The sequence below is a fragment of the Patella vulgata genome, chromosome 8 (genome assembly GCF_932274485.2).
Source record: "Patella vulgata chromosome 8, xgPatVulg1.2, whole genome shotgun sequence".
NCBI classification, from domain to species: Eukaryota; Metazoa; Mollusca; class Gastropoda; family Patellidae; genus Patella; species Patella vulgata.
Window position 1 is genome coordinate 13845248 of NC_065886.2, and position 13681 is coordinate 13858928.

General features: G+C 35.2%; 1 protein-coding gene across 3 annotated transcripts in view; it reads right to left on the reverse strand.

The window, feature by feature from the left end:
- The window catches only part of LOC126830741 (protein turtle homolog B), a 194079-nt gene that overhangs the window by 103753 nt on the left and 76645 nt on the right, over nt 1-13681 (reverse strand). For all 3 annotated transcript variants that reach the window (XM_050561134.2, XM_050561133.2, XM_050561136.2), the window contains exon 2: nt 6813-7160. In XM_050561134.2, the coding sequence (XP_050417091.2) occupies nt 6813-7160 (348 nt within the window). The remainder of the gene's footprint in view (nt 1-6812; nt 7161-13681) is intronic.

The window sequence follows — 13681 nt, forward strand, 5'->3', positions numbered from 1 at the left end:
AATCGTAAGTAATGGTGTATATTTTACAGCCCAAAGAGATCACCATTAAAAATACATTATTGCATCATATCAAACAGCTTTTTACCGCATGCAAAAGCCCACACTCACTTTAAAAAAATTAACTAAATATATACATAATCTCCAACTTCTTTTTTATGGCAACTGCATGCTGGCTGGGAGGAGGACTAGAAGCAACTTTTGATTATTAATCTTCCCCCAAAGATTTGCCTAGACATATTGTTAATTTCTAAAAATCCTATAAACTGGCTTAAACCAATAAGATGTATGATGATAATCAAAGTTAATTTTTAGGTGTGATGTAAATTTAACACAATTTATGCAACCCACAAAGGCTGCGTATTGCAATGCAAAATCAAATTGCATTACATCCAAGTTTTAGAAATATCAAATTTAATGAAACCGACTCTATTAATATTTTACTTTTTCAAAGAGGTCAAGTCATTTTAAAGCATGGTAGACTTTGGTACTGAAAATATTGGCCCAACTAAGTACCATGGAAATCTACCAACAAGAACTAGATCGACAGCCAACAGTACGACAGAAGGCCTAAAAAAAACCCTTAGAAATAAATCTTCAATGGCAAGACTTCCATCAAGAAAATTGACCAAGATGCTATTGTTTCCGGTTTTTTTTAGCATGTTGACAATTTTGTCAATTGTCAGTCAGTAGTGACAGGAAGCCAGTGGTTCCCGTTTCTTGAACCAACACTTCCCTTTCCTTTCATCGATATTAAACAGCAATTAACTTCCTTTCTATAATTTACATCGTCAGTTCAACATGGAGAATGAACTCAATTATAAACGGATAAAATCGTACTTCATTAGCATTAATAGGTTTTGCCTGTGCAGCCATCTTGAGCAGTGGGAACCTCAAGTAAACCCATGAGGTTAGACAGACGACCCTACACTTTGTCACACAATTGAAAGCTAGAAACCACACAGGTGGATTGTTGACAGATCTTAAATGTATAATCTCCATGGAATTTATAATCTGCCATATCATATTCTATTCTAAAAGTTTTAAAAACACAGACAGATACAATACAATGATCCGATAGTACAATGTATGTTAATCTACGACATTGATTAGAATGTTGAGTCAGGGTAGCTCAGTGAGTATAGATGTTGTCTCAGGGTTAGATACAAGCATGGATTTACCTTGTCAGTGATGTAGGACGGAGTTGTTGGCAAGGAACAGTTTCTAGTCGTTAGTGTGCACATGAAAGAACCCTTGAAAGGTGGACTGTGATGAAGAGTATGTGGGAACAGTTTCCCTCATACATGTAGCACACTGTGCCGTACATTTTTATTACTGCACTGTTGGGACAGAAATATAGGATGTTATACCCCATTTCATTTCAACCAATAATATTGTAATAATTGATATTTTACTACTTTGAGGTGTGTTATACTTTAACTTTAACCTGATTTATGATGGAACTCATTTTGCTATCAGTGGTCACATATTGTTATGATACAGACAACTATGGAAATCAATACAACTGATAATTAATGTAGGTCAAATTTAATGCAATTAAAATCATTTCTCTCAATCTGTATTGTAACACATAATTCAAGAGAGAGAGAAATGGGGTTTAAGTCCATTCGACACAAACTAGGTCATTTCGGGACTAACACATGGTTCAATTTTATTTCAATAATTCGCTTGCGCGTAGGGGCCTTTAGCAGTGGGAGGAAACCAGAGGACCCGGAGAAAACCCACGAGGTTGGACAGGCGACCCTTCTCCTTGTCACGTACAACCGGGGATTCGAAACCCCGCCAGTTGACTCAATGTCAGACCTTATGATACATAATTCAAGGTTACACTTGTTCATCAACTAATATTCAAAGGTAGTAATGCTCAACTCGAGTGGTTTTAATCCAGGATTGTATCCTACAACTGTCCTTTATCAACCTGTCTTCCTTCATCATTAGACCAGTTGGTACTGAACAGTGGGATGATCAACCCCATTTCATTTCAGTAACAACCGGTCTTAACAAGTTTGTTGCTTGAGGATTACTTCCTTTCAATTAATTCAAGGATCTTTTTCCTTTTCTGCCCACAAATGCATCACAAATTCAATATAAATTTGCAATTTCCTTGAGGCATTAACAGATGTTACTGAATACCAGCAATAACAACACAGTATTTGAAATTATATATTCCAATCATTACCACGTGTAGGTAAAAATTGAGACAAACAGACATTGAGACAGAAGAATTGTCATTGAACCAATAACGTCATGAGGGAGCCAGAACAAATTTACACATAACAAGATGTATTAACTTTTTACAGTCCGGTGAGACTGGTTGTCCAACGTAATCAGACATCCAAATTGTTCATTCATGCAAAATACTACCAAAGCCAAATGAGAAATCACTAAAAAAAACCACAGAATCACAAAAACTACACAACTTCGAGCTAGTCATTGGCTTGCAGGCCAGACTTTATTACTTAATTCTACCAATCAGGTTAAAATTGAACATTTGTTGTTGGGCTCTATTAGTTCCAGAGAGTCTGCTTTGTATAATAACTGGTTAATCAAGTCAACAGACTGGATAATACGTATTAAGCCAGGTTCTACTCTGTCGCATTCCAAGTATCACTTAAGCTTATAAAAGGACAGTATGATACCAGTTAGAAATAATATGTGTTCATTTTGAGCCGACGATAACACCACCAATACCCTCAAGAAATTCTATCTGATGATTTAATTTTACAACTGAATCATCAGCATCCTGGAAATGTCTTTTTGAACAGAATGACTTGTCGATACATGTACATGTCTATACATAACTACAGTCTTAACACAGACTGACTGTCAATTACAGATGTATGCCTCACAGATATGCATCTGGTCAAATGAAAATGAAATTGGGTTTAAGGTTCTACTTTTCAACACCAACTGCAGCCATAAGGGAAATATTGTCTGCTTAGCAGCATTTACCAATCTACAACAAATTCCAGCAGTCAAAATTTTTTTTTATTTCCACCCCAACGAGTAAGCACACATGTGGATCTCTTTTTTTTCGTAGCATCAGGAGTAGCTGCTTTTTCCTGGCTGGGCCATCTGTCCTGTACCACACTGACTGATCACATGGACCTCCTGTTTCGTGAGCTAGCACCTTACTACAAGGCTGTATGTTCACATACATTTTAAATAAGATTTGGTAAATTGTGACACCTTCCTCTACAGCTACATGTACATGTATGTTGGTGACGAGATTTATCTCAATGACGTAAACAGTCGAACAATGCTAATGTGAGAAAGTCATTTCATAAAACCTCTGCAATCTGACGCCCAATGATAATCTTGTTTCTGCCGACATTGTTGAATATAAAATATCTTATAATATAATATCTTATAATATAGTATTTTAACCTGAATATTTATTCTCAATGTGAAAATGGTTATTCAGTCATTTTTGGCAAATGCATTCTGGTCAAACGGAGTAAGCAACTTTTTTTTTAAATCTCATAAACATAAATAGAAGTATTAAATAATCTAAAATATTTGGTAATCAGTTGGTATAAGATGTAAAACATATTAAATATACAACACAAAGAGAAAGGATTTCACAGTTGTTGGCTTATAACTGTCCCCAATAACAAAATAAAAGTACAAAAAGGTTCATGTCAAATGTTGAAAGTCAATCAAATTACTATCATTTAGAGTAAATCTGTTTGTACTGAGCAGGAATTGACTAAAACCCTTCCCTGATCTACAATAGACAGTTGTGTAGCTTGAAACAAATGAAAGGCGAAGGCGAGTGTTTATAGAAAATCCTGCGTATTACTCGACAACGCGTGTCGATTTAATTTTCTATTGGAAAAATAGAATGTCAATTTAAGTTGGTCGATGGGCAATCCCCTGGAGGCTTTGTAGGATAACGTTGCCTACAGCCAGATGTAGCAAAGGAAGGAATAGCCTGACAGATGCATAAAGAAATTTATTTGTTGAAAATGCAGCCGACTTGGTTTCCATCATTCTAGGGGGCTGTCTTGTGGAACGATAATGAAAACCTGGATTACGCTTTTCAAATAATGGACATTTTGACCTAAGATGTGCACAAACCTGGAAAATAACCTCTGATTTATTCATCGACCAACATTACAAGAGAAATCACATCAGAACAATCTTTGTCACTAAATAATACTACAAGTAAAACAATAAAATTGCAACGTTGTGAGTCTGTTGGGTGTTTTTCTTGACAAAATTTTTTCAAGCTCCATTATTGCGGCATGCATGTGTAACTTCCTTTACTTACAAACTGTTCTACAGAACTGGTGACAGGTTCACTATTTTAATAAGACAATGGTTCTATTATTGTTTTTGTCAATCTTTGCATGGAATGTTGGTGATTTTTTTTTTTTTTGCTTTTTAAAAACATTATTACAAAGATTTAAGATTTTAGTCTCATTGTAAAAACAGATCTTGCAATAAAATACAGAGAAAAAAATATTAAGTTCTAAGTAAATGCACAGTATAAGTTACGAAATCTTTTAACTCCAGCAATTTTTTAGGGGGGTGAATGGGAGATTTTCAATCGACAAGATCCTAATGTAGAACTTTCTGAAGATCGACATAGGTTGTTTTTTTTCTTCTGAAGCTTACTTTTAATGGCAGCAGGTGTGTTGATGCACCAGTAAAACGTGCAATATTGTTTTATGTCCACAATAAAAGCTTTTACTATTCCCTTTAGATTTACAGATTGAGGAAGAAAACATTGAAACACATGTGACTTTGCAACTCTTAAATTTAATAACATCCGCAATTCGTGTGAACTCACAGAAACGCATTATCAGAGTTTGTCTTTTACAAGCAATGTCATTAATGTTCAATCCCCAATTTGCCACTGTGCAGGTACATTGTCACTCACAGCATGTACAATGTAGGATGACATATACCTGTCATAGTTAGTACGTACAGTTGGTGCAAAAATGTAAAGCACTGAACCCAATTTCAAATCCAGGGGCCTGTTTCATGAAATTTTAACTAAGATAAAATCCAAATTTTAGTAATTTGATTGGATAATATTAGGTTGATTTTAGTGTTTAGCCAATCAAAATTGAAGTATCTACTAAAATTTTGATTTTATCTTTAGTTAAGATTTCGTGAAACAGGCCCCAGATTTTATAAGCTAACAATAGTGACAATCACATTTGTATTACCCTTTAACCAAACTTTTTGATTTGAAAAAGGAAGAACTGTGACGATGGAACTTGCTACACTGTACTAAAATGTACTTAACTACGATTCTTGAACTGTCTGTATAACCCTACAGAAGTACTTCTATTTTTGATCATGCGACTAACTGATTCATTATAAGTCTCACTGAATTTAATTGAATTTTGATTTAATATCAGAATGCAATACATTTTGAATACTGTATCACAATCTAAATGAAGTAGTAATATTGTTATCATCAATCTGAATAACTCAAATCATGTCGTATCTTTGAAAGATGTTAAAGAATAACATAATTTTGCAATTTATAGCCTCCTGCGGAAAACAACCTACATTATCTCAAATAATCATTTGATAATATCCAACTTTTTAAATGAGTTAGCAATGAAAATCATGTTTGTTTATATTTAATTAGGAAAGGACATTATTTGAGTGTGGTTTATTAAACAGTGTTTATGCTGCTCCAATTTTTAATCAATAATCATATTTAACAGTTAGCGTGATTAATGACAGTAAATTATTCTAACTGGAATAAGCTTATTGCCACTTTATCCACTGTCAAGTATATCACTTGTCACTTCAAGTTCTTATTAAAACATGATGTACCACCTGGAAGCATCAGGCTTGGACTGCATTGTGATGTGATTGTTCAGTAAATTTAAGGATTTTCAGAGGTGCATATTGAATAGGTTGTGTAAAATAAAGCTACACATACATGTGGGTCTAGATTTAATATTTTGAGGATCACAGGCCCCAATGAGGATCTGGATGTACATGTACATGATCAGATAACCACCTCCCCACCAAATAAATGTACTTTATGTTGACAAGAATGCATATCCTTCTTAGAGCCATGGACTGTTACATTTTTTGGACAATTCCTTAATTTTCCACAGCTTTCTAATTGAATATTTGACATTTAATTAAGAAAGCAAACCAAAATTCAACAGTAGTCTTTCAAAAGATTTTACCCACCATTTGTAGGTTGCTTGGGCTTGTTTTTATGTATGAATAGGAGGCCAAATGTTGCACATTGTCAATTTATTTGTAAATACTGAGCAGAATCGATATCTTTCAAGTTACATTCCTTTCAGAGATTCAACTTTCACAAATTCCTCAAATGACAATCTGAGCTTTAACAGAAGTGCAACACTATAACCTTTATACAGTGGTGCTCACTAGCCTGGAGGTCGGGTGTTCAATCCCTGCATTGGCTGAGAAAGTTCATCCAGATTTTCAGGCGTGGTTCCCCCTTATCTGTGATGCAGGACAGAGGGCCTAACAAGGACAGCTGTCTAGTCCATCAGATGGGACGGAAAACCAAGGTCCTGTGTACATATTGGCATGCACGTAAAAGATCACTTGGCAATTGGAAGTCGATGTAAGAGTAGGCTGTAGCGCCGCTGTCCGGGCAAAATTTCCCTCATAGCACACTGTATGGTGTATGCATGTCTTTATTAGCCATGTTCGGAGCAGAACAGAAGGTTGTTTAACCTCATTTCATTTATACAGTGGTACATGTATTGGGACCAAATATGGATTGTATGGTGTGTTTAAGGGATACAAGTGTTTGTGAGTCAAAAAACATACCCAGTACTTACAGTGAACAGTGAGATAAATCCATGATCCATTAACTGTTGTTTCTTCAGCTCCATCAATAAATATGGTGTTACACTCATACCACCCTTCATCATTAGCTTGTATCTGAGATATCTCTAAAGATACCTCATCTTTTAAAGCTAAACGATTACGATACTGATGATGTGGTATTTGGGCAGGGTAGCCATCGTATTTTATAAATATTGGTTGTGCTAAGCCATCTTTCTTCCACTGTATAATATATGGAATGGGGTTGTTCCGAGGGTACTTGAGCTGACAGTCCAGTGTTTGAGCTCCACCAAGGTTTGCCAGCTTACGAAGTGTTGTCGTTCTGGTTCCTTCGAATAAATCTGAAAATACAAATGAAAATATTTTAAATGAGGGTTTATTGTACATGTAACATCTAGTTATACAGCACCTGGCTCAACAGGACGAGTATCAATGAAATACTAGTCGCCTGCCAGAAAACCTAATTGCCTTATTTCTTTCAAATTCAGCAGCGACATGTCTACTTTCCTTCCCTGACACTGTTTCGCAGGAAACAAGCTTGACTTTGTCTAAAACAACCCTGTTGTTTACAGCAAGCTTTGTCAAATTGCAGTCATGAACAGCGGATTCCGGTCACAAACGAACTGTGCACAAGCAGAAAAGAGGAAAAAGGAATGCGAGTGGACATTAGACCCTCTATGATGCTGGCTGACCCTACAGGATAAGAAAACTTCTGCAGTGCTTTTGTTTTTACTTCCCTGGTCAGAGAGTAACTACTTCAAAGTTTCTGGCTGATGCCAACTGTTCTTTGCTTGCTACAGCAATACAAACTTCAATGATGAGCCCAGAACTAGTTTTATATTGGATCCTTATACCCACATGTATCTTATTTTGTAACAAAAAAAAATACAAATTGTTCAAAAATTATTGACCTGGTTTCATCATTTTTTCTTTGGTATTTTCAAAACAAACTCTTTGTTATATAGAGAGAGAGAAATGGGGTTTAACGTCCAGTCGACACAAACTAGGTCATTTCGGGACTAACATACGGTTTATTTTTTTATTTCAATAATTCGCTTGCGCGTAGGGGTCTTTAGCAGTGGGAGGAAACCGGAGGACCCGGAGAAAACCCACAAGGTTGGACAGGCGACCCTACTCCTTGTCACGTACAACCGGGGATTCAAAACCACTCTTTGTTATAACATAAGAACTGATATTGCATATCCGTCTGTCATTTTGGAAGAACGGTAGGCCTACACATAGTTTAAATTTAGTGTTTTAATAATATAGCCACCAAATGGACTTAATCCATTTTGTCTACTAAATATAACAAATGGTAATTTATTTAGTGTGAATGCACGCAGTTATGTGAACCTATTGGGTAATTGAGGGTGACAGCACTGTGAAAGCATAGTCTCAAGAACGATCATAATCGTTTCTCTTATTAATGACTGTAGAATCCATTGGGATACCATTGTATAATATTTATTTAACTTCTTACTGTTCTGTTCTGACTGCATGATGGGCCAATGAAGCACAGAAAATACAAACCGCAATTCTTATGGAGAAATTAAATGAAATAGGGTGGGAGGGAGAGAGAGAGAGAGAGAGAGATGGGGTTTAACCTCCACTTGACACAACTAGGTCATTTTGGGAATAACATATTCAATTTTCATTTCAAGAATTGCTAGCGTGTAGGGATCTGTAACAGTAGGAGGAAACCGGTGGACCTGCAGAAAATCCACAAGGTTGGATTTGTACAACCGGGGAATCAAAACCATGCCAGTTGACTCAATGACATACAATTCTAACAATTCGACCATCCAACCCCACAAAATTAAATAGGGTTAATATCTAGAATTTTGGCACCAACCAGGTTAATGATGACGCTGGCCTCATCTTGCAGAGAAATAAGGATGTTAATATACATTTATATACATAAACTCATGATGAAAGGTGACTACTGTAGATGTATAAAAGATAATTTTTTAATTCAGTCAAACAGACCAATTTATTAAAATGTCACACACCATCAAAGATTTTAAACTTTAAATTCTTAATCATATTCAGACTGTCTGTAATTATCAAAATAGGTTACAACTTCAAAACACCCTTCTATTAATTACATACGGAAATTATGGTCTTTGTTTTCTTTCAAGTAAGAAGAATCCCATTAAATGGGTGCTTTTATCTACATCAGAATCCTACGACTTTGACGCAGATCAAGATTTTAATAAGAAAGTAATTTATTAGCCTTAAATCATGATGTGTCCCTCTATACAACGTAATTAATGATTATTAAAGTATGAACGACTGCTCGAGACTCACAATTTAGACAAAGTAAGTATATCTTCAAGCCCATTAAACATTCCCATCGTACAGCCATACTTCACAATAAGAATATGTATTATTATATAGATATATACGATACTTGGTAAGGCATCTTAAATACAACGAATCAAGTCTGGAAAACAGACAGGTCTTAAACTATTGTATCAAATGTACAATAAACATGACAGTCTGTATTCTGTAGTCATTCCATTTGCAAGCTGATCACCAAATCATGAAGAGTTAAACGTTTATCAATAATGTCGAAACGACTCCTCGTTGAATTTCTGTTCACCAATCACGTTTTCAATAATACTCCTAAGTGCAGCGTTACTGATATAATTGGACAAGGGAAATAAGAGGGCCATGACTCGCAGTGACTTCTGCCGTGATGTAATAATAAACATTATTACGCCAACAAATAACGTCGTTGAAATCATAATGCAACGAGAAAACGTCAATGTTGTCGACACATTCTTTCAAAATAGCATGTCTTGATCTCGGAGTAATTGCTTGATTAAAAACATATCAACTTTTTTTTCTCCTTGAAAACAGATCAAGTATTTTTTGTGTCCAATTACTGAGTGATCTCAAACTTTTTATATTCTTTTTTCTTTTTAAATTCTCTTGCTTTTTTCTTATAATTCCTACAGAAGCGACACTAATTCATGACCAGAGTGTATGGTTGACCAAGTTATATAAGGAACAAAAGTTTAATCTTTTCATTATTACAAGCTTGGTGGTTGCAATTTCGCTTCTTCAATTTCATTTTTTATCCGTCTAAGAGATTTTGTTTTTCAAGACAAGGTCACTTGCCTTTAGTAACAATATTTTCTTGGCTACTGCTTTTATTATTTAAACCTGAGTGAAGAAGGTGTATAAGAAACAAGCATTACATTGTAAGATCTGAATTAAATCTGCTGGTAGCGCAGGCTCTGATCAACAAAGATTGAGAGTGATAAAATCTATATGACCTACACCTTCACACCAGTCATTAACAGAGCAGTGTCATAAGATGTAAGTGTCCTTTGCTCTGATTTTCAACTGAAACAGCATTGAGAATAATGAAATCTATTTCACCCACACCTTGACGTAAGTCAGTAATGCTAGCTTCCCACTATTACGATTCAATCGTGGTTTTAATCTTGGTTATCCTATCAGGTCTTATCAAATATTGAGGTCATTCTTAGCAATCATGTTGATCTTATCGAAACATATCCAAACGTACATGTATCTGTACATACCAGATCGGGGACTCAATAGGGACAATCCTATCACAACGCATCACAACCTAGCATAAGAGAGCAGAGCCATGACATCAGTGTTCTTTGTTTTTTCAACAGAAAACAGCATTTCTTTCTGCCGGATTGATGTTTTATGGTAATTGTTTCAATGGGTAATATTTTTCTGTTGGTGCTGTATTTGTGAGAAGTTGTATTATATGTCAAGAGGAAAGATAAACATATTTACAGAATTGAATTCAGGTGCAGATAGAAAAGTTATATTGACTTGTTTGAACCACTACCAGAAACCAAGGCATGAACCCCCTTTCAAAACTCCTCTTAGCCGATTCCTTGGGCCCTATTTTTCAAATACATATATTTATTCAACTTCTCCTTGACTTTAGAACTGTATTCTTTCTGGCTATGGCCCACTTCTTGTTTTCACTAATTCCCCATCTCAGACTTCAATCCAGTTAAAGTTATTTATGTTGGTATATAATGTTTGTAAAAGCCCTAAGCATCGAGCACAGACAGTAGCGTCAAAATAATGCGTCATTAGCATCTAGTGTCTAGTATTTGGGCTTATCATTACTAATGGTCTATCGTGATATTGCCGAGAATTCAGCCAATACTCCCGCAAGGTGATCATTATATTCTGTTTGTGAATATTGAGAGACATTTATGAAAAAAGACATTGAGAAACATGATGACCTGTGTAATTAGTAGCTTTGACTGTAACCACTTTCTTGCCTTAACATTTACATCTTTATTCTTCATGCCTTCCGGACGTAGTTCCGTAGCTGTTTTTTTTTTAAGGCTATTTTATAACAGTGGCCACAATGAATGGTGATTTTATGATATGAATATTCTAATAGTAATAAGTGTCAAGACAAAATGAAATGGGGTTTAACATCCTACCTACTGTTCTGCTCCGACTGGGCTAATGAAAACGGGCATACGTCATACAGTGTACTATGAGGGACAGTTTGCCCAGGCAGCGGCACTCTGGCCTACTCTTATATCGAATTCCAACTGCCAAGGGATCTTTTACGTAAACGCTAATGTATACACAGGATCTTGGTTTTTCGTAAAATCCAAACGACTAGACGGCTGTCCTTGTCAGGCCCTCCGTCATGCACCACTGACAAAGGGAAACCATGTCAGAAAATCAAGATGAACTTTCTTGGCCAATGCAGGGATCGAATACCCGACCTCCAGGCTAGCGAGTCAGCGTCTTACACCGTGGCTCCCTGTGGACAAGACAAAAACTACACAGACATTGCAAGCTATTAACAAAAAATATCAAATCAATTGAATGGATCTGGTCTGTACAGTCCAGGGCCTGTGAATTTTATTGCAGGCTTCACTCAAAATGAACAACAAAACAATGATTTACAAAGAAGAAAGATGTAATAATGTGAGTCTTATTCAAATGATGAGTTCAGGGGAAGAACAATGTAAGTCACATTTTTGTCTTTTCGCATAAAAGGCAAAATAGACTTTTGGACAAGAATGCTTGACGAGAACAGAATTAACAACAATGAGTGGGTTTAATTACAGCTTCAAAATGATGTTTAATATGAATCATAATTACCAGTACAACAACTGACTTCCACTTTTCAACCAAATTAAGGTCAAATAAATACGATGGACTTGTATTTGTTTGGGAGGCCATTTCAGAAGGGCCTTGGTTCGATGTGACTCAGATCGTTTTTACCTGAAATTGACTGTTCATCAGAAAGCTTGTACAATATGCTACCAGATGGCATCGTTAACTGGGGTTCATTGAAAAAGTGACTAAGATTGTTCTTCCCCGGGGCTCTTCAAATGCTATTTGAATATTTTTGGTGCATTTTCAGAATTTCTATAAATTATGACATCTTTCAAAACAACATTTTTCCTTAACTGTTTATTCTATATTTTTTTTCCAAATTTTAGTTGATTTAAATTACTATATTAAACATTCCTACAGGAGACAAAGAACTGATTTAATACCATTAGTTTTAACTGAGAACAATTAACAAATACCACAAAATGACTTAATTACCATGAAAAATTATTTGAATTCTCTGAATGCGAATATTGTACGAGCTCTTTTTCATTACAGTGATCCTTTTTCCATTTCATATTAATTTCATTGATCATACTTTGAAAAGAAATATTGTTAGTGAACTAATACATAATATGTATTACATGTACATTACACTCAGGTTAATGTTTTATGGTTTCTTTTATATCAAGAAATTCCCTGTGTTTTTCATTCATCATCTAACTACAATACATTAATTAAATAGAGTTAATTTCCGATGGCCATTAGGTGCCAAGAGAATGATCTTATCTGAAAACCAGGTTACCACCTACAGGTAAAGTTTTCTTTCCTGTGTTTATGCTTGTAATAGTAATCTTGCTTGAAAAATTGTGCTACCAACTACATTTTCTGAAATTCCAGGAAATTCTCTTTTGTTGCATTGGATATTGCTCTTTCTGTTCCAAGAGATGAGTTCTAATTAATAACCACAGAACAGTTTCAAAACGTCTTTACATTTCTAAATGTATACTGCTAATTATTACTTTAAGTTTTTATAGTCACAATATTAAATTTTCTATACATGTACCTGTACCTAAATCAACTTTGTTTATGTTTTTTGACAATTTTAGATAATTGTGTTAAATCACACAGAATATTAGAAACGTTCTAAGATGTCAAACTCATAAAATATGAGCTTCACATAAAAGTTACTATGTGTAAAATGTATCAAGATGTGCCATGTCAGATGGTGGCTGAATGTTGTGTTAACTGCCAGTCACCATGATGTGACTCCTGCTGACCAGAAAATAGAATCATTCCCTTGAATAAACACATATTTCTTCAACGGAAATTTTCATTGACCTAATCCAAGGGAATAATATCGTATTCGCACAATGCCGACAGGACCGGGAAATTAAAAACCAAACTCAAGGACCAATCGGATTCCAGAAAACAAACGTAGGAAATTGGTAAGGATATTAACAGATTTTGTGTGGACGACTGAATTATTTATTTCCTATTATATTCATGATTTGCTCCACGCTTTAAAGGCACACTGTTCCCTCATGTCCATAAAAGTCAAAATAAGTATAATTTTAATGTACAAACTGGATGTTAAGAAATTAAGCACACATACATCTAAGATCTGCAAGCCTAAAAAGACAGTAAAATCATAAAAATATTATTATTACTTCATTTGTCCAAGATGGTGGTGTGAACCCATATGGACCAATTTTGCCTTTACTATGGCTTGTTGGGGCTTTAATATAGGTTTAAAACATGTAGGTCGAGACCTAGTACATCT